Raw genomic sequence first — 20,912 nt, 5'->3', positions numbered from 1 at the left:
GCTGCCCGCAGGCCCCGCGCAGACCAGGCGAGAGGCGTCCACGTCCAGCGCGCCCTGGGCCGGGAGGCGCACCGCCGGGCGGACACGTCCCTTGCCGAGGGCCCCTGAACGCATGCCAGTCCCAGAGGTGGCGACCCCTTGAGGCAGTAGCCGCCCTGGATGTGCTCCTCTCAGCAGCCGCTGCAGTCTCTGAGGGGCACGTGCTCTTGGGGTTCGGGTTGTATTCTTGGGGTTCGGGCTGTATTCCTGGACCCTGGCTCCCAGGTCCGCCGCAGTTGGTCCAAGTCGGGCGCCCCCTCCGGCGTCACCCAGCGCCGCGGCTGCCCCAGCCCCGGCTGCAGGCGCGGGAGCAGCGCAGGGCGGCTCGGGCAGCCAGAAGCCCTGAGAAGCGCAGGAGAAGGCGCGAGGCTCCGGGATGTAGGCCACGCCCTGCCTGGCCGCCACTCTCAGGCCTCCGAAGCGGTGCTCCGCGGGGGCGCGGCTCGGTCCATGAGACGCCCCGGGCTGGGGACCGGGACCGCGGGGACCTGCGGGGGGTCGAGGCCCGGCCCTTAGGGCTCAGGCTTGCTCCTCACTTCCGCCAGAGCAAATTGTTTTTTTTTTTCTTGTAACGTCTTGTCGGGTTTTGGTATTGGGTCATGCTGGCCCCATAGAATGAGTTAGAAACCATTCCCTCTGCCTCTATCTCTTGCAAGAGATTGTGGAGAATTAGTATAATTTATTCCTTAATGTTCACAGGTAGAATTCACCAGTGTACTCATCGGGGCCTGTTCTTCCTGTTTTGGAGGATTATCAATTACTAAAGTCTTTAATAGAGGCCCGTTCAGATTATCTGTTTCTTCTTCTTTTTTTTTTTGAAACGGAGTCTTGCTCTGTCGCCCAGGCTGGAGCTCAGTGGCGCGATCTCGGCTCACTGCAAGCTCCGCCTCTCGGGTTCATGCCATTCTCCTGCCTCAGCCTCCCGAGTAGCTGGGACTACAGGCGCACGCCACCACGCCCAGATAATTTTTTTGTATTTTTTTAGTAGAGATGGGGTTTCACCGTGTTAGCCAGGATGGCCTCGATCTCCTGACCTCGTGATCTACCTGCCTCGGCCTCCCAAAGTGCTGGGATTACAGGCGTGAGCCACCGCGCCCAGCCTGTTTCTTCTTATATGAGTTTTGGCAGACTGTGTCTTTCAGGAAATTGATCTGTTAAACATAGATTACCAAATTTGTGGGCATAGATGCTTCATAGTATTCCTTTAACATCCTTTTAATGTCTGTGGGCTCTGTAGTGATGTTCCTCTTTCATTTCTGATATTAGTAATTTGTATCTTCTTTTTTTTCTTTAATTAGGTTGGCTAGAGGCTTACCAATTTTACTGATATTTTCCAAGAACTAGCTTTTGGTTTTGCTGATTTTCTCTCTGATTTTCTGTTTTTAATTTCATTGATTTCTGCTCTAATTTTTATTATTTCTTTTCTTCTGCTTACTTTGGAGTTAATTTGCCCTTCTTTTTATAGTTTAATGAGGTGGCAGCTTAGATTATTGATTTTAGATGTTTTTTTCTTTTCTAATATATGCATTCAGGGCTATAAATTTTCCTCTAAGCAGTGCTTTTGCTGCATTCCACAAATTTTGCTTCACTGTATTTTTATTTTTATTTTGTTCACAGCATTTTCTGTAGTGGGGGTATAGGGTCTCCCTCTGTGGCCCAGGCTGGAGTGCGGTGGTGTGATCTCTCCTCACTGCAACCTCCACCTCTGGGGTTCAAGTGATTCTCATGCCTCAGCCTCCAGAGTAGCTGGGATTGCAAGTATGCGCCACCGCACTTGGCTAATTTTTGTATTTTTAGTAGACACTGGGTTTCACCATGTTGGCCAGGCTGGTCTGGAACTCCTGACCTCAGGTGATCCCCCCACCTTCACCTCCCAAAGTGCTGGGCCTATAAGCATGAGCCACTGCACCCAGCCTAGTTCACAGTATTTTAAAATTTCTCTTAAGATTCCCTCTTTGACCCATTTGTTATTTGGAAGTGTGTTGTTTAACCTCCGAGAACTTTGGGATTTTCTAGCTATCTTTGTATTATTGATATCGAGTTTAATTCCATTGTCATCTGAGCCTATCATATGATTTGTATTCTTTTAAATTTGTTAAAGCGTGTTTTATAGCCCAGAATGTGGTTTATCTTGGTGAAGGCTCTGTGTGAACTTCAGGAGAATGTGTATTCTGCTGTTCCTGGGTATTGTATCCATGTCATTTAGATCCAGTTGACACATGGTGCTCTGAAGTTCAGCTATGTCCTTACTGATTTTCTGCCTGCCGGATCTGCATCTGTCCCTTTCTGATAGAGGTTGTTGAAGTTTCCAACAAAAATAGTGAATTCATTTTTTTGGTAGTTTTATCAGTTTTTGCCTCACATATTTGCCACACTCTTATTAGGTGTATACACATTAGGGATTATTATGTCTTTTTGGAGAATTGACTTATCATTAGTCTGCTCTGTCTGAAATTATTACAGCTACTTCAGCTTTCTTTTTTGTTCTTTTTTTTTTTTGAGACAAAGTCTCCCTCTGTCGCCCAGCTTGGAGTGCAGTGACGCCATCTCGGCTCACTGCAAACTCTGCCTCCCGGGTTCAAGTGATCCTCCCACCGCAACCCCCCAAGTAGCTGGGACTACAGGCGCACACCACCATGCCTGCTTAATTTTTGTATTTTTAGTAGAGACAGGTTTCGCCATGTTGTCCAGGCTGGTCTCAAACTCCTGGCCTCAAGTGATCTGCCCGTCTTGGCCTCCCAAAGTGCTGGGAGTACAGGTGTGAGCCACCATGCCCGGCCAGCCCACTTTCAAATAATACTGTATTGCTTATGGGTAGTACAAATACCTTATAATGACAAAATATTCCTAGTTCTTCTCTCCTGTCCCTTGTATCATTGCTCTCATCCCTTTCACTTGTATGTCAACTATAATAATTGCCTACACTGTTGCTATTAATATTTTTAACAAACTGTTGTCTTTTAGATCAAATAATAAGAAAAGTAAAAGTTTTTATTTTACCTTTATTTATTCCTTCTCTAAAGCTCTTCCTTTCTTTATGTAGATCCAAATTTTGGACCTGTGTAATTTTCCTTCTCTCCAAAGGACTTCTTTTAACATTTCTTGCAAGCCAGGTGTACTGGCAACAAATTCCCTAAATTTCTGTTTGTCTGATGAAAGTCTATTCCTTCTTCACTTTCGAAGTATAATTTCACAGGATACACAATTCTCGGTGTATTTTTTTTTCCTCTCTACACTTTAACTATTTCATTCCACTCTCTTCTTGTTTGCATGGCTTCTGAAAAGAAGGCTGAGGTAAGTCTCACCTTTGTTCCTCTATAGGTTAGATGTTATTTTTCCCTCTGGCTTCTTTCAAGGTGTGTTCTTTTTTTTGTGTGTGTGTGTTAGCCAGGATGGTCTCGATCTCCTGACCTCGTGATTCGCCCGCCTCGGCCTCCCAAAGTGCTGGGATTACAAGCGTGAGCCACCGCGCCCGGCCAAGGTGTGTTCTTTATCATTGATTTTCTGCAGTTAGAATGTACGATGCCTAGATGTAGTTTTTTTTTTTTTCTTTTGTTTTTTGCATGTAACCTACCTGTGTTCTTTGAGCTTCCTGGATCTGTGTCTGACATTAATTCAGGGAAATTCTAAGTCATTATTACTTTAAACGTGGTTTGTTTCCCTTTGTCTTTTTCTTCTCTTTCTGGTATTCTCATTATGCAAGTTATAGCTTTTGTAGATGTCCCGCAGTTCTTGGATATTCTGCTCTTTCCCCCACACTCCTCGGTCTTTTTTCCTCTTTGCTTCTCAGTTTTGGAAGTTTCTAGTGACATATTCTCAAGCTCAGAGATTCCTTCCTCAGCTGTGTCCTGTTTGCTAATGAGCCCAACAAAGGCATTCTTCATTTCTGTTACCGTGTTTTTTATCTCTAGCATTTCTTTTTGATTCTTTCTTAGCATTTCCACCTCTCTGATTACATTTGATTACATTACCCATCTGTTCTTATATTTGTCGACTTTTTCCGAGAGCACTTGCATATTAATCACAGTTGTTTTAAATTCATAGCCTGATGATTCCAACATCCCTGCCATGTAGCTGAGTCTGATTCTGATGCTTGCTCTGTTCTTCAAACTGTGCTTTTTGCCTTTTAGTCTGCCTTGCATTTTTTGCTAAAAGGCAGGCATGCTGCACTGGGTAAAAGGAACTTTTACCTTTTACCCATAGGTAAAGAGGCCTTTAGTGATGTGGTGGGAAGGTGTGGTGGGAAGGGATGTGTTCTATTGTCCTGTGATTAGATCTCAGTCTTCTAGTGAGCCTGGGCCCTGGGCTGTGAACTTCTTAGGTTTTCTTTCTCTTAGATGGGACAGGATGGCTGAAGGGACTGGAGTTGGGTATTTCTCTTCCCCCAGTTTGATTAGGCTCTAATAAAATCCTAGTAGGTTAGGCCCTGGTAAAATAGTTTCTTTTGATGGCAGGCTTTGTTAAAAAGCACAGAATGTCCTGGCATATTTTTAAATGGTTACTTTCCCCTGTTCCTGCCAGAAGCACAAGGGGACTTTTTCTTCTGTTTTCACCATGAGAACAGAGTAAAGCTCCTGGAGGTAAAACTCGCAAAAGTGTGGGAGTCCCCCTGTGATGAGGTGCCCTGTGAGACAACATGGAGAAACTCTGTCTCTACTAAAAATACAAAAATTAAGCAGGCATGGTGTTGTGCGCCTGTAGTCGCAGCTACTTGGGGGGCTGAGGTGGGAGGATCGTTTGAACCTGGGAGGCAGAGGTTGCAGTGAGCCAAGATGGCGCCATTGCGCTCCAAGCTGGGCAACAGAGTGAGACTTCGTCTCACAAAAAAAAAAAAAAGAAAAAAAAAGAAAGCTGAAGTAGCTGTAATAATTTCAGACAGAGCAGACTAATGATAAACAAGTCAATTCTCCAAAAAGACGTAATAATCCCTAATGTGTATACACCTAATAAGAGTGTGGCAAATATGTGAGGCAAAAACTGATAGAACTACCAAAAAATGACAAAGGAACATATATGAGAGCTTTGAACTGTCATATATGTCCACAGTGAGTTTTAACCCATGTGTAGGTTCATGTAGCCACCACCATGATCAGGACACAGAGCAGCTGGCCCTGTGACCGAGCTGGGACACACGGGAGCCTGCCTAGCCTGGATCCCGCAGGCAGCGTAGAGCCTGAGGTGCAGGGCCGGTGGACTCCGCGGAAACGCGAGGAGCAAGCTGGGTGCATCCCTGCCTGCTCAGACCACCTCCCCGGGGCCAGCTCTGCACATGGCCCCAGGGGTCCAGCGGCCCGTCCCATCTGGCTGGACCAGGGGTGGGGGTGGCCCTTCTGTGGTGGCCACTGGCCTTGGTCTCTTTTATTCCGTTTCCAGAGGAACCATCTGAAAGTTGCTGGGCCTGTGTTTCCCTGCTTAGGCGTTTGCAGTGGTTCCCTGAAACCCATCATCTTTGCGGCCCTCCCTCCACCTCCTCCTCTGCCCCTGCCCCTCCCCACCAAGGTTCAGAGCAGACTGGATTCCCCTGACTCCTGCAGTTTCCCCAGGCATCCCGAGGCTCAGACAGACCCCTGCTGGTTGGGCTTTTACACTTTATTTTACCTCCATTTAGCACTGGTTTCACCCCCATGGCACTGTTTGGCAATGAATCTCTCTCTCTAATGACAGTTTAAGTTAGGTGAGACCAGGTATCTTGGCCTACTCCTTCCTGCAACCCAATGACGCAGTTCAGGAGGAGGGGCTCGCAGTTCAGGAGGAGGGGCTCGCAGTTCAGGAGGAGGGGCTCGCAGTTCAGGAGGAGGGGCTCGCAGTTCAGGAGTTAGTGCGTGTTCAGGAGCAGGGGCTCCAAGCACTGCATTCCTGGGGCCCCCCTCTGGTTCCACACCTTTGCTCTTGCCGTTACCTTAGATTCTATGCCCTTCCCTCCTCTCTTTGCCTGTCTAAATCCTACCTGTCTTCTAGAGCTGGTTCAAGGCCAGCTTCCACCAGGGAGCCTACAGTGATTGTTCCTTCCTTGGAATTCCCTCAGCCTTTCCTAGTCATCAACATTTCCTGGGGTGTGGAGTGCTTTCCTACAGACCAGGTATCCCAAAGGCTGGGCCCAGTCTCCCTTGCAGCAGGCATGCTGGTGGGAGGAAGGAGACAGCGCTGGGAGGGGAGGAGATCCTGAAACTCTGGGGAAAGAGATTCGGGGTCAGACTCAGTCAGAAAGTGGGCACCTCTGCCCTGAGGGCAGGGGAAAGTTACAGCATCAGGTGCAGGCTGATCCAGCAACTGCAGGGCTTTAATGTGGACTCTGGTGGCAGGAATGCAGGGGCCACGAGGGAATGTGGAGGAGCCCAAGGAAGGGGTGGCTGCCAGGCGCTGCAGTGGGAGGCTCTGGGCTCAGGCTCAACCTTGGAAGGAGCCAGCAGAGACTCAAGTTCTGATGATGTGACGGTGGTCAGACCAGCTGTCAGTGGTTGGGCTGATCACGGAGGCTGGTCCAAAGGCAGTCAGGCTGAGCAGGGTGCCCACAGGGTGGGCCAGTAACCTCAGCAGGAGATGAGGAGGGGGTTGGTGAGCACAGCTGCTGCAGAGGCAGGTGCCAAGGGCTGTCTCTGCAACAGCTGGCAGGCAGCCAAGGCTTGGTGCAGGGCATCCAGGATGGCTGCAGGGCTGGGTCTCCCCTCTGGAGGGAAACAGCAGGCAGAGAGGGCAGGATCAGTCTGCTCACCTTCACCCACAGAGCCACTGTTCTTCCTTCCTGAGACCCAGCCACCCTTACCCGCTGTGTCCCTCCCCAGCCCTGCCCAGCTTCCTCGCTCTGTGGACCACCTCCCCCTGAGGACCCTGGAGAGGGCGCTTGGAGCACACAATTTCTGATCTCCTCCACGAGGGCAGGGACTGCTCAGGGCAGTGGGTGCACCTGAGCTCTGCCCAGTGGTGCCTGGGGAGGACAGAGAGCAAAGGGCTCTTGGTTGCCCTGTCAGCCTGTGAAGCCCCGTGAGGCAGGAGCTCGGCCTGGCTGCACCAGGCATAAGCTGGCACTCCTGCCGTTCTGCCCCCTGAGCTTCGTCTAAACACCGGGTCCATGTTACTGAGTGCTTAAGGGAGATGCCCCAGCCTCGGGCGTGGCCAGCACTTGAACCCTGTGCCTCAGTCTTTTCCTCTGTGGAAAGGAGATAACAACTCATTCCTTCTAGGGCCATTGTAAGCATTCAGGGGTTTAAAAACCCTTGGGGCACCTCCCTCGCATGTGGCTGCAGTGCTGCCAGTGGCACCCACCCGTCCCCTCACTGGGCTTCTGTCTGGCACTTCTGCCTGGGGCTTCTGTGCCTCTGCTCTTGCTAAAAGCCCCTTCAACTTTCTAAAGCACGCAGGGCAGGAATAACATGATTGTTTTGCAGACAAGATGCTAAGGATGAAGCACACTGGAGTCTCCTCCTTGGGACACCCTCCAGCCACTGCCTGGGCTCTGAGAGACTGGGGTGCTCTCCTACCGTGGGTGGGGTCCCTGAAAGTGTCCAGCGTGCTCAGCAAAATCTTCCCCAGGGCTCTTTTCGATATGTTCTTAAAAAGAAATGGAAACAAGGCTGGATTAGACTGGTTGCTGTGTCCCTATTCAGCCGATGGGAACTGGTGGCCCCTAGGGGCTTCTAGGCAGCTCCCTGGGGACAGATAAAGCTCCTCCCCCACCCTCATCCCTTCTTAGCCCCCTACCCCTGGGCTGGCCACACTGTACTTCCCAGAGACTCTTGGAGCACGAGTGGGGCAGTGGGCAGGATCCATGCCATCAAAGATCACGTACCTAAGGATTACCATCTGTGCCCAGGTAGACACTGGGAAATAACCCTAAGAGCATTTTTATGCATTTGCTCATTTGATCTTTGCAACAACTTATTTTATTATGCCCATTTTAACCAGCAGATAAAAGCAATGCTGGGAAAGAATGTGAAATTTGCCAAAGCCACCCAGCTGGGAGGTGGAGAGGCTGCATCATCTACCATGAGGCTGCATGGCCCATGGCCTCTGCTGGGAACCACTGTCCTTGCCTGCCTGGGCTAGGATTGGCCTCTTGGGGCCCATCCCCGGGTCTCTGCTTGCCCAGGACGTGGACATTGGGCTGGACCTCGGCAGCTTCGGGTCCCAGGCAGCCCGATGCACAGGGCACAGCCCACTTCAGAGCCCCACAGACCTGGGTCTTCCTTTCTTTCTAGTCCTTACAGCCTTTCTCTTTCCTTTTGCGGCACTGGATGGAACCTCTGCTTCACATGAAAATAGTGATGACAGGCATTCTTGTCTTGAGTCTGATTTTAATTTTAATTTAAATTTTTTTTTTTTTGAGATAAGGTCTTACTCTGTCACCTAGGCTGGAGTGCAGTGGCCCAATCTCAGCTCACTGCAACTTTTGCCTCCTGGACTTCGGGTATCCTCCCACCTCAGCCTCCTGAGTAGCTGGGACCACAGGCATACACCACCATGCCCAGCTAATTTTTTTTTGTAGAGGTGGGGGTTTCACCATATTGGCCAGGCTGGTCTCGAACTCCTGAGCTCAAGTGATCCACCCACCTAGGCCTCCCAAAGTGCTGTGATTACAGGCATACACCACCAGGCCCAGCCTATCTGATTTTAGGGGGATTCCTCTGACATGTCACCAGTCAGTGTGAGATCTGCATGAAGTATTTGGTTGAGAGCCCTTATCTGGTGAAGGAAGATCCCTACTATTCTTAATTTGCTGAGGGGTTTTATAATCAAAGGAGATTGAATTTTATTGACTTCCTTTTCTGCATCAATTGAGATGATCATCTGGTCTTTCTCCTTTAATCTGCAATGTGGTGTATTTTGGTAATACATTTTTTGATGTGGAATCATCCTTGAATTTGTAGGATAAGTCCAACTTGGTCATGTTGCATTTCTTTAAACACTGCCAGATTTGGTTTGCTAGTATTGTATTTAATAATTTTGCATCCATGTTTAAATGTCACATTAGTTTATAATTTTCCTTTCCTGTCTTTCTTCCATTTATCCTCTTCTGGTTTTGAGAACAGAACCAGAAAAGGATACATACAAGAGTTTTATTAGCTTCTTAAAATGACCTGGGGAGCCCCCCAACCCTATTTTTGGTTGGTTCCTCTGAGCCTCCATTTCTTCATCTGTAAAATGGGATAACAGCTGCCTACTGTGAGGAGAGCCTAGAGCCTGGTGCCTGACACAGGTGGGGCTCCCTCCTAAGAGCTCCTTTCCCTTCCCTGAGTGTGGCAGCTCTCCCATGAGCCTACCAGGTCCCGGAGCCTCTGTAGGAGCTGCAGCACGTCCACCAGCTTCTCCTCCAGCAGGGACAGCCGCACCCTCTCGGTCTCTACCATCTGCAGCTCCAGCCTCAGGTGCTCATTCTCTTCCACCTTCTGCTGCAAATCTGCCTGGGGAGAGAAAGGGCTCAGTGCTCACCTTGCTGGCCTCCCCCAGCCTTCCAGGTGGTGGGATCAACTACTCCATCTCCCTGAGGCTGGTGCTGAGGCCCAGAGAAGCTGAGTGTGTGGCCTAAAGCCACACAACGGGTTGGACTGATGTAAGACTTGTGTATTTTGTTTCCTACTCTAAGGACTCCATTCTCCCTTCTTTTCTCTGGTTTTGTTTCTTTTTAACAAATTAAGTTTAGTGGGAAGCAGCAGAAACCAATCTGGCTAGCTTACACAGAGAGGAAATTTACGGCAGGCTAGTGGGCAGATCCCAGAATGGACTGGCAGCTGGAGAACCTCAGGAATGGGACAGGGTTGAGACAGTGGGAGTGTCCCAAGCCTCTTGTCCAAGAGCCACAGCCGAGAAAGACCCTCTCCAGCCATCCCCACCCCCAGCATGGAGAGCACCAGGAGAGGGGCCTGGTTGGCCCAGTCCGAGTCATGGGCCCACTCTTGGCCAGGGGGCCACCTAAACCGTCAGTCGTACCCAGTAACACTAGGATGCCAGGCAGTCACAAAGTGTTTTGTGGCCCCTGCCTTCTAAAGCAGGCATGCCAGGCACGAGACAGTCCCTTCCCCTGGCACCAATGGGGGGAAAGAGAAGCAGTGGAAAGTGTGGTGCCCGAGGGCGCTCAGGGTTCACCCTGGGCTTGGGCAGGAGGAGGGAAGGCCCAGTGCCTCTGCTCTCTAGGGATGTGACTGGAAGGCTGGCTAATTTTAGGATCCTCCAAGCCCTGTTTCCTTGAAATGTTCTTAGAAAAGGGGTGGCTATGTCCTTCAGAACTTTGTGACTGCCAGTTTATTTCCTGATGGCCCACAGCACTGCACCCTCCCCAGCCACAGGGCTATGACTTTCCTGAGGGGTGCCTGGGCAGGCAAGATCAAGGCCTCCAGGAAACCAGAGCGGTGGTGGAGAAAATGTAGAAGCAACTTTTAACTCAGGAGACCTGCACAACACAGAAGAGTGCTAGAAACAGGGACAGCCGTGGCGCATGTTTGCTGAGCACTCACCACAAGTGTTCACCTGTTTGATACATGTGTATAGTACCATTATTATACCCATGTCACAGGTGAGGAAACCGAGGCACAGAAAAGTTGAGTAACTTTTCCAAGGTCACATAGGAAATGGAGTCAGGATTTGAATCCCGGCAGTCTGGCTCCAGCACATAACTGCCATGCTGTGCTACTTGGTGTTGGCAGCCTTCTCTGGGGAGTAAGTGAGGGGTGCCCCTATCCCGGTGCAAGAGTTCCAGAAGCTGGAGGTGGTGCAGACCCGATCTCACTGGAAGGTTTAGCTGCAGCCACACTGGCTTGCCCTGTAATGACCTTCAACTTTGTTTCCTTTTGCACATTTCAGCAGAATGTTTGCGTAGTCCTGGTCTTTTGTCCAATCTACTGCAGCGCTCCCGGGCCTGCTACCTTTTGTCTTGGTCTCTGATTTCACGCACTAAGAGGCTGGAGCCCAAACAGACCCCTCTGCTCCCTCCTGCCCCCAGTGACTCAACCCCTGGCCTCAAGGTGGAGTGGTGTGGCTGCCTTGGTTCAAGGGGGGCACACTGGCGTCGATGTGGCACGGGCTCCCAGCCCAGCCCATTTGACCTCTCTCAAACCGTTTCCTACCTCATTGGGCCCTTTGAACATAAAATAAGACAAAGCACGCCGGGCGTGGTGGCTCACGCTTGTAATCCCAGCACTTTGGGAGGCCGAGGCGGGCGGATCACAAGGTCAAGAGATCGAGACCACGGTGAAACCCTGTCTCTACTAAAAATACAAAAAAAAATTAGCCGGGCGTGGTGGTGGGCGCCTGTAGTCCCAGCTACTCGGAGAGGCTGAGGCAGGAGAATGGCGTGAACCTGGGAGGCGGAGCTTGCAGTGAGCCGAGATTGCGCCACTGCACTCCAGCCTGGGCGACAGAGCGAGACTCCATCTCAAAAAAAAAAAAAAAAAAAAAAAGCACATCAGCACCGAGCCTGTGGTTCATGGATGGGTTGTACAAGTCAGCTAGTATCATTTTTAAAAAGTTATTTAAGGAACTAGGACTTCATCAGGCCATACATAAGTAAAAAGCAGTACAGACTTAGAATTTCAGATGTATAAATATAAAACTATGTCAAAACCAGTTTGTAAAAGCACAGTGGGCTAGGGCTTAGTGAAATGACAACTTTCAACAGCATTGCACACTTGGCTACTGTGGAATAGAGAAGTTCCTATAGAGAGAATGAGAAATGCGAAGTGGTCTTATTGAAATGGAGACAGCTGGATGCTCGGCCTCCCTTTTCCCTCTTCTTGCTACCACACTCCCTTTCTTTTGGGAAACTGCCCCTCCTCCACTTCATCTGACTTTGGTGGCAGCGCCAATCACTGAACCAGCCCCACCACCACAGGGACTGGCCCAGGGACAGGCACATGACTGAGGTGGCTAATCGGGGTTCCTCTCTGAGATTTCATGTACCAGGAGTGAGACTCATTTTCCTGTGAGGGCTTCCCAGGTGGGCTGATGGAAGTCTAGGGCTGTTAATGGTCCTGCCTTCCCTTCCCCCATCATATGGAGTAAGCCCTTTTGAAGTAGGGGAAAGTGAGGCCACCTCCTACAGAAAAACACAGCAGACAGATGGAGACAATCTGGTCTGAGTCCCTGGACCCAGCTGTGCCTGAGGCCCAGACCATCTTCTTCTCAGCTCCATGTTCCAATACCTGTTTTGCAATCAAGCTAATTTGAGGTGGGATCCTTTAATTTGCAACCAAAATGTTTCTTATTAAATTTAAATCAGAGGAAATCACCTCCCTCTGGGCCTTGGTTTACTCATCTGGGAATGAGGCACAAGACTTGGCTGCAATCCCTCAGACCCTTCCAGCTGTGAGATCCTCTAGAATTGCTCCAGCCTTTGATCTCTAGGCTCTGCTGACCTCCTCCCCAGAGGTCCCCAGGGTCCTCCCACCGCCGCCCTGAGTCCTCAGCTGCTCCACCAGCATGGCAACGCAGGTCTCCAGTTCCCCCAGGGTGCGGGCATGGTCGGCACCGCCGAAGTGACCAAAGTAAGTCATGAGCTTCTCCGCCGTCTGGTCATCACACCTGCAGCAAAGGAGAGGGTCCGCATTGCAGGGGGCTGCTTCCCCGAGCCCGCTGTGTCCAGCCTCGGAGAGGTGGTGGTGGTGTGGAGTCGGCCTCCTAAAGCAAAGCCAGGCCACGGCACCTGCCTGCCCAGCACCCTCCCATGGCCCCCATCTCACTCTGAGGAAAAGGCAAAGGCTTCGCCTGATCTGCCCCATGAGCTCTCTGACCTTCCCTCCCACCCACCTGCACTCACGCTGCTCCAGCCACAGTGGCCTCCTGGCAGTCCCGCCAACATGCCTCAGGGCCTCTGCACTTGCTCTTCCCTCTTCCTGGAATGCTCTTCCCCCAGCGTCTGCATTGCTTATTCCCTCATTTCCTTCCCTGCATCTCCCTGCCCCGCCTCTGTCCCTGCCCCTGTGTGACCCCTCTTCCTCACGCCTGTCACACTCGCTAGAGGATCCAGAAGAAGAGGCCACTGTCTGGTTTACTACGATTTTCCTTGTGCCTCAGATTTTGCTTGGCATGTAGTAGGTGCTTCATAAGTGCTTGTTGTTAACATGAAGAATTGGTGGTAACAACAACCCCAGAAAATTAACAGCATTTTACCATACAATAATAACTGTTGCCCCCACTGGCATTCCCACCTACTGTGCACCAGGCACCTGTTAGGCATTGTATATCTTTGACCTCAAATCCTCACACAGCCTCTGTCACACAAGTGTCACCATCCCGTCTTAGAGATGAGAAGACTGAGGTTCGGAGAAGCCAGGCGACTTGTCTGAGGTGTCCCAGGTGTCCTGGGCCTGTCCTTGGTCCCCGTGAGGGTGGAGGTGAGGATGAAACAGGGAGGCAGCACCTGCCCGGGGCCAGGCTGGAGAGCTGTGAAAATGGTGTGTGGCGAGGGGTGATGGGTTGGGAAAGGGTCTGAGAGGAACACTGGTGTCTGGGAGTGCCCCAAGAGCTCTGGTGCAGGTGCTGGTGAGAAAGCACGAATGGAAATTCAAGCCAGCCACGAGCTGTGCCGTGGAAGGTCATCCCACTTCATCCTCTACATGCTGGTGGGCCTTCCCACCTCCCCCGAGGGACAAGGGGACAGAGTCGCAGAGGGGCTGGGAGGTGGCTGAACCAGGCTAACCAGCCTCCCAGGTGCTCCCGGCTTCCCTGGACACCTCTAGAGCCTGAGGCCCACAGTGGCTGACCCTGGATGGGCCACACACCTGCCTCTGCAGCTGGAGAGCCGGGCCAGCAGTGTCTTGGCCTCAGCTGCTGGTGTCTTCTGCTCCTCCCGCCACTTCTCCTCCTCCTCTGCCTCCTCGTCAGAGGCGGCCTGGCCCTCCACGGAGCGGAACAGCTGCTCGTCCACTGCTGGGGAAGCACAGGATGTGGGGATGCAGGACAAAGGGTGGGGAACCAGGCATCCCTCCCCAGGGGAACATGTGCAGCACAGCCCAAGGGGAGGGCTCTTGTGCCATGTCCCCTCTTGAGACAGCCACCCCCCACATTCCAGGCTCCTGTGCAGTGAGGCCACCAAGGCTGGTTCTGTCTCCTGGTAATGTGACCAGCCCAGGAGTGAAGCTGGCCAGTCAGAACCCCTTCCTGGGACTTTACACAGGGACATGGGGAGAAATGCTCTCTTTTTCTTCTCTTTCTTATCTTTCTTTTTTTTTTTTTTTTTTAGAGACAGGGTCTCGCTCTGTCACCCAGGCTGGAGTGCAGTGGTGTCATGATAGCTCACTGCAGCCTCAAACTCCTGGGCTCAAGTGATCCTCCTGCCTCAGCCTCCCAAAGTGTTGGGATTACCGGCATGAACCACCGTGCCTGGCTTCTTCCCTGTTTTCTAAGATGACACAAGCCAGGCCCTGTCTGTGGTCTCAGAGGTAAGCGTTATTTCCATTTTAAGCTGTGCCAACCCCAGTCAGGAAAGGCCAAGCCAGTCTCTTAGGAGCTGGGGTGGGTTCCTCACGGTATGGGCACCAGGATGGACAGATTTTCAATGCTCAGGGAACTACAGGCGTCTAATGTTTGGAGTAATGTTGAGGAAGGGGGTGTGATGCATGTGACTGTCTGTGGTCCCCAGTGTTGCTTGGCCTTGACAGTGGGCTCCCGCCTGCGTCAGCATCAGGAAGCCTGGGGGTCTCTGTGGCCCCCTGGTGTTCAGCTGCCCAACCTCGGTCCCCATCCCCGTCCCCAGGGGAGTCCTACTCCCTCCTCTTCCTCTCCACCCCGCTCCAGGGCACTTGAGTCAGGCCTGGCCAGGCTGAGTGCAGCCTCCTCTGCAACTAGTTCAGGAAGGGTAAGGGACCCAGTGGGAGCCACTGGAGTTAGCCCAAGACTTGGACTCAAAACTTGCAGGGAAAGAGAAATGCCCTCCATGCTTCTGGCCTGGGAGTTGAGAGGACCGGGCCTGGAGTCGCTGGTGACCATCTTGCCACTATGAGGGGAGTGGCTGCTGTGAAATGAATCACTGTAGAGCAACGCAGGGCCAGGCGTCCAGACAGCTGCGCTGCTGACCCTTCAGCTGTGCCTGAAGCTTGCGTGGACTTTTAAGTTATGTGAACCAATACATTCTCTTTTAACTTCAGCCGGTTTCGGCTGAATGATCTGACACTGGGAGACAAACGATGTCCTAACTGATACAGCTGTTTAAAAACAAAACCAGGCTTATGACCCCACCCCCACCACCCCAGAGAATCACATGCAGAGATCCAGGGTGGGCCTGGGCATCCATGTTTTTCTTTTTTCTTTAGGGGTGCAGGGCCCCACTCTGTCACCTAGGCTGGAGTGCAGTAGCACGATCTCGGCTCACTGAAGCCTCGACCTCCCAGGCTCAAGTGATCCTCCTGCCTCAGCGCTCCCCGAGTAGCTGGGACTATAGGCACGTGCCACCACACTGGGCTAATTTGTTTGTATTTTTGGTAGAGACCAGCTTTTGCCACGTTGCCAGGCTAGTCTCAAACCCCTGAGCTCAAGCAATCTACCCGCCTCAGCCTCCCAAAGTGCTGGGATCACAGGTGTGAGCTACCACATCCAGCCTGCATCCATGCTTTTAAAGGTGACCCTGGCCACCTGGCAAGTTTGGGAACGTCTCAGGGTATCCTGACCTCTTGATGGCTCTACACCCCCCAGATTCTCCAGGCCCAAGTTCTTAGGATGATGGGGCTGGGGAAAAGGGCCCCAGCCCAGCCCGAGCAGCTGGTGGGAGTGGGCTCTGTTTGGAGGCTGGTGGTAGCATGGATGCAGACAGGCCCCTGAGAGCAGGGCTGAGCACAGCCGGGGAGGGACTGTGAGCCTGGCAGGAAGACTGGGCGCACAGGGACAAACCTTCATCCAGGGCTCTGCTTCCAGAGCTGCTGTCTGACTGCCAGGCTCCCTCTGGAGTGGGGTCTGGGTCTCTGGTCCCAGCATCTTCAGGTTCATTACTCTTGTCTCCTGGCTGTGGGCTGGCTAGCTGCGGGGTTGGGAGCTGGGAATCCTCTGACCTGCAGCAGTGGGAGAGACACAGGCATTGAGGAAGAGAGTACAGGACTCTTCCATTCCCCACTGTACATGGGCAAGCTGTCTACGAACACCCATTGTCACCCTGGCAGAGTCAGCTTCCCACAGTCCAGGAGGAAGTGCTAGATACTCAGATTCCCAGCATCCCTTGCAGCTAGGGCACAGGCATGGAACCCAGTTTTAGCCAATGGGACTCAAGGCAAAATCTTCTGGAACAGATTTTCATCCTTATAAAAAAAAAAACCTCTAGGAAAAGAAATGCCCCTTCCTTCCTGCCTTTAGACATTGTCGTGTGAGAATGTGATGTCTGGAGCTGCAGCAGCCGTCTTGTGACATGAAAAAATATGTGAGAGAATTACTGAGTAGCTGAACAAAAGCCTTAACATCTTTTAGCTGTTGAGTTCACCAGCCCTAGGGCCACCCATCTCTGGACTTCATATTATAGGGGAATTTAAAAAAAAGTTAACATTGTTTCAGCTACTTTTTTTGTTTGTTGGTTGATTTTTTTTAAAAGATAGGGTCTCTGTGTCACCCAGGCTGGAGTGCTGTGGCTCACTGCAGCCTAGACCTCCCGGGCTCAAGCGATCCTCCCACTTCAGCCCCACAATTAGCCGGGACTACAGGTATGCGCCACCACACCCAGCTAAATTTTGTTTTTTTTTTTGTGGAGACAGGGTTTCACCATGTTGCTTACGCTGGTCTCGAACTCCTGAGCTCAGGCAATCTGCCTGCCTTGGCCTCCCAAAGTGTTGAGATTACAGCCATGAGCCACTGCACCTAGCCTACTTTTTTTTTTTAAATTTTTTAAATAGAGACAGAATCCTGTAATCCTAGCACTTTGGGAGGCCGAGGCAGATGGATGACCTGAGGTCAGGAGTTCGAGACCAGCCTGGCCAATACGGTGAAACCCTGTCTCCACTAAAAATATAAAAATTAGCTGGGTGTAGTGGCACATGCCTATTATCCCAGCTACTTGGGAGGCCGAGGCAGGAGAATCGCTTGAACCTGGGAGCCTGGGAGGCAGAGGTTGCAGTGAGCCAAGATCCACCACTGCAGTCCAGCCTGGGCAACAGAGCCAGACTCCATCTCAAAAAAAAAAAAAAAAAAAAAAAAAGAGACAGAATCTCACTGTGTTGCCCAGGCTGTTTTCAAACTCCTGGTCTTAAGAGATCCTCCAGTGCCTTGGCCTCCAAAAGCACTGGGATTTCAGATGTGAGTCACCACACCCAACTAATTTAAATTGCATTTCTATTCCTTGCCCCCGAAAGCCTTTAATTGAAACATCTCCCTTCTCTGGGCTTTGGGGAACCTACATTACACCCCACCAATCACTTTTCTTGATATTTTAAGGGCCTGACCTTTGAATATTCATTTTCCATGTCCCTACAGTTACAAGATAGAGGAAGAAAGAAAAATCTGTCATAACATGAAAATATTCACCAATAAATGGGCCATTTATTAAACTGGCCACTTTATACTAGCATCTGTCCCTCACCCATCTCGTCATAACAACCAAATAGAACCCAATATGAAGCAAAACCACATCTTGGAAAAGGGGAGGCCAAGTGGTGTTGGTCAGGGGGACACGGGAGAACTCGAATCGCAGGCAGAGCCACTGATGCGGGGCTATGGCAGGGCTGGACTGGATTACAACCGAGGAAGAGAAAACCAGCAGGATAAGCACCAGCCAGGAGCATCAGGAGAGTGCTCTGCTGCACGAAGAAAACCTTTACGAAAGCCAATGAGGCTGGGCACAGTGGCTCATGCCTGTAATCCTAGCACTTTGGGGGGCCAAGGTGGGTGGATCACGAGGTCAAGAGATTGAGACCAGGCTGGGTGCGGTGGCTCACGCCTGTAATCCCAGGACTTTGGGAGGCCGAGGCGGGTGGATCATGAGGTCGGGAGATCGAGACCATCCTGGCTAACACAGTGAAACCCCGTCTCTACTAAAAATACAAAAAATTAGCTAGACGTGGTGGTGGGCGCCTGTAGTCCCAGCTGCTCGGGAGGCTGAGGCAGGAGAATGGCATGAACCTGGGAGGTGGAGGTTGCAGTGAGCCGAGATCGCGCCACTGCACTCCAGCCTGGGGACAGAGAAAGACTCCGTCTCAAAACAAAACAAAACAAAACAAACAAAAAAAAAAAACGAGAGATTGAGACCAGCCTGGCCAACACGGTGAAACCCCGTCTCTACTAAAAATACAAAAATTAGTTGGGTGTGGTGGCACGTGCCTATAATCCCAGCTACTCGGGAGGCTGAGGCAGGAGAATCGCTTGAACCCGGGAGGCGGAGGTTGCAGTGAGCTGAGATCATGCCATTGCACTCCAGCCTCGCAACAGAGCAAGACTCTGTCTCAAAAGAAAAGAAAAAAAAAAAAAAAGAAAAGCTAACAAAGGCCTGAGATATTTTTGCAAAAGGGACCCTCCTCATGATAAAGCTGCAAAAAGAAAACCTCCAAAAACAAAAAAACAAAAACCATAAAGGCAAGGGCGCACCATTGAGTTCTCACAGTTTTGTTGGAAAAATTACTCCAAAAGGAATAAAAGTCCTAAGTCATTCTATGTTTGGTCTAAGAATGAGAGCACTGTACTCCAGTCATGGAGATTATTTTTTTTAAGAATGAAATGGCTGGACTGGGCACGGTGGCTCACACCTGTAATCTCAGCACTTTGGGAGGCCGAGGCAGGTGGATCCACTTGAGGTCAGGAGTTCGAGACCAGCCTGGCCAACATGGTGAAACCACATCTCTACTAAAAATACAAAAATTAGCTGGGTGTGGTGGCAGGCGCCTGTAATCCCAGCTACTCAGGAGGCTGTGGCGGGAGAATAGCTTGAACCCAGGAGGTGGCGGTTGCCGTAAGCTAGATCGCACCACTGCACTGCAGCCTGGGTGACAGGGTGAGCCTCCATCTCAAAAAAAAAAAAAAAGAAAAGAAAAAAAAGAATGAAATGTCTGAAAATATTACCTGGTCTTATTAAATAGTATGACAACTCATTTTCTTTCTTTCTTTTTTTTTTTTTTGAGACGGAGTCTTGCTCTGTCGCCCAGGCTGGAGTGCAGTGGCGCGATCTCGGCTCACTGCAAGCTCCGCTTCCCGGGTTCACACCATTCTCCTGCCTCAGCCTCTCCGAGTAGCTGGGACTACAGGCGCCCGCCACCACGCCTAGCTAATTTTTTGTATTTTTAGTAGAGACAGGGTTTCACCGTGGTCTCGATCTCCTGACCTCGTGATCCGCCCGCCTCGGCCTCCCAAAGTGCTGGGATTACAAGCGTGAGCCACAGCGCCCGACCGACAACTCATTTTCATACATTGTAGCTTTATTTTTCAATCTCCAAAGAGTCCCCATTTTATTTTCATTTTTATTATTTATTTATTGAGACTGAGTCTTGCTCTGTCACTCAGGCTGGAGTGCAGTGGTGCTATCTCGGCTCACTGCAACTTCTACCTCCTGGGTTCAAGCGATTGTCATGTCTCAGCCTCCCAAGTAGCTGGGACTACAGGCGCCCGCCACCATGCCCGTCTAACTTTTGTATTTTTAGTAGAGTCGAGGTTTCCATGTTGGCCAGGCTGGTCTCGAACTCCTGACCTCAGGTGATCCGCCTGCCTCCGCCCCAGAAAGTGCTGGGATTACAGGCGTGGACCCCCGCGCCTGGCCTAAGGGTCCCCAGTTTATATGGACTCGCTGAGTGGACTTCCCACGACCAAATATTATTGGAACACAAAGACCCCTGCTCGGGAGGTGCCGTTCGGAGCCATGGCCCCTTGCTGAGCCTCTCACTGCGCAGGTGGAAGCCCTGCAGCACCCAGGAGGGGCAGGCAGGGAGCCTCCCGCGGCTGATCCGCGTTGACTGGGGTGACGCCCCGCGGAGAGTCCGGGCAGGTGAGGGGCGTGGGCTCCCGGCCGGGGCTCTGTCAGGTGGACCTGGCACTTGGAGGGCCTGCGAGCCCAAGAGGGGAGCCAGCTGGCAGCGCGCAGAGCCCCAACGGGACACGGGCCCCGGGGCCCCCTGCAGCGCCTCCCGGTGGCCAGCTCCCCTCCGGCACCTCGGCGGCGAGCACCGCCCCCGCCCGCGGGGCCTCCTCGTGCTCATCAGCATAACCCCACCCTGGCCACCGTGAGTGGCCCAGGGCTGCACGGGTAGCCAATGAAACACAAGGAGCGCCTGCAGGCGTTTCCGGGCCTCAGCGGCGTCCTCTCCCGCAGACCCCCTTCTCTGACTGCCTGAGGGCGCGGGGTTTGATGACCGACGAGGTGGGAAGTTGTGACTCTGAGAGGACCGTCCGGAGATGCTTGGGGGCTGCAGATAGAGCCCAAAGATGACGGCAAAAGAAACAGGCCCCTTAGTAACATCAGTTGAGCTGCTGGGTCAGGCTTTGCCTAAAGCCAGGGTTAACCCTGAAATTTCGTGTTTTTTGAGCCCATGACTCTGATTCATAAAATCCTGCATTCAGGGTCCTCCAGTGCAAGCCGAGAATGGGCATGTTGCTTAGCAGCAACTAATGTGAAAACCCCCGGGTGGGGATTCTTGCTTCAATGTGAGATCGCGTGACTACAGCTTAGGTCATAATAGTTGAGATCTCACTGGGGAGGTGCCAGTATCTCCCTACTCCACAGGCTCCAGGCTACACCCTGGAGAAGAAAAGACACAAAGTAATAAGGTCACTGTCTCCAAGACTCAAGGGTAGAGGCAAGTACCTGGTTATATGGCCCCATAGGGAGGTGTTTAACTGGGGTGAGACAGCAAAGATGGGAAATGGGTAATCAAAGGGAGGCGATTTTAGCTAACTGGGAGGAACAACTTTCTCGCAGGAACTGCTGATGAAGAATGATGGATGTGCTGTGGAAGGCAGTGAGCTTCGTGGCAGAGGAGGTATGTCAGCAG

The 20,912-nt window shown here is 51.6% G+C and overlaps 2 protein-coding genes across 10 annotated transcripts in view; one reads left to right on the top strand and one right to left on the bottom strand.

The window, feature by feature from the left end:
• Positions 1-5,613: 5,613 nt before the first annotated feature.
• The window catches only part of EFCC1 (EF-hand and coiled-coil domain containing 1), a 44,402-nt gene continuing 29,103 nt past the window's right edge, over positions 5,614-20,912 (bottom strand). The window contains exons 3-8 of one of the 2 annotated variants that reach the window (XM_055259074.2): positions 15,853-16,010; positions 13,749-13,896; positions 12,384-12,549; positions 9,297-9,437; positions 7,518-7,587; positions 5,614-6,706 (exon numbers count right to left, since the gene is read on the bottom strand). In XM_055259074.2, the coding sequence (XP_055115049.2) occupies positions 6,570-6,706; positions 7,518-7,587; positions 9,297-9,437; positions 12,384-12,549; positions 13,749-13,896; positions 15,853-16,010 (820 nt within the window). In that variant the 3' untranslated portion in view covers positions 5,614-6,569. The remainder of the gene's footprint in view (positions 6,707-7,517; positions 7,588-9,296; positions 9,438-12,383; positions 12,550-13,748; positions 13,897-15,852; positions 16,011-20,912) is intronic. The other variant, XM_055259075.2, reaches the window with a different exon arrangement.
• Positions 20,287-20,912, top strand: part of CFAP92 (cilia and flagella associated protein 92 (putative)) — a 108,808-nt gene continuing 108,182 nt past the window's right edge. For 5 of the 8 annotated variants that reach the window (XR_008653450.2, XM_063630212.1, XM_055259063.2 and 2 more), the window contains exons 1-2: positions 20,288-20,717; positions 20,840-20,912. Coding sequence is in view for 6 of the 8 variants with exons in the window: in XM_063630212.1 (XP_063486282.1) it covers positions 20,849-20,912 (64 nt within the window). In the remaining 2 variants the exon portion in view is untranslated. Of the gene's footprint in view, positions 20,718-20,839 lie in introns of all 8 variants that reach the window. The other 3 variants (XR_010118489.1, XM_055259062.2, XM_055259064.2) reach the window with 2 other exon arrangements.

Source organism: Symphalangus syndactylus, chromosome 21, assembly GCF_028878055.3.
Source record: "Symphalangus syndactylus isolate Jambi chromosome 21, NHGRI_mSymSyn1-v2.1_pri, whole genome shotgun sequence".
Lineage (NCBI taxonomy): Eukaryota > Metazoa > Chordata > Mammalia > Primates > Hylobatidae > Symphalangus > Symphalangus syndactylus.
This window is presented reverse-complemented; position numbering and strand designations above follow the sequence as displayed.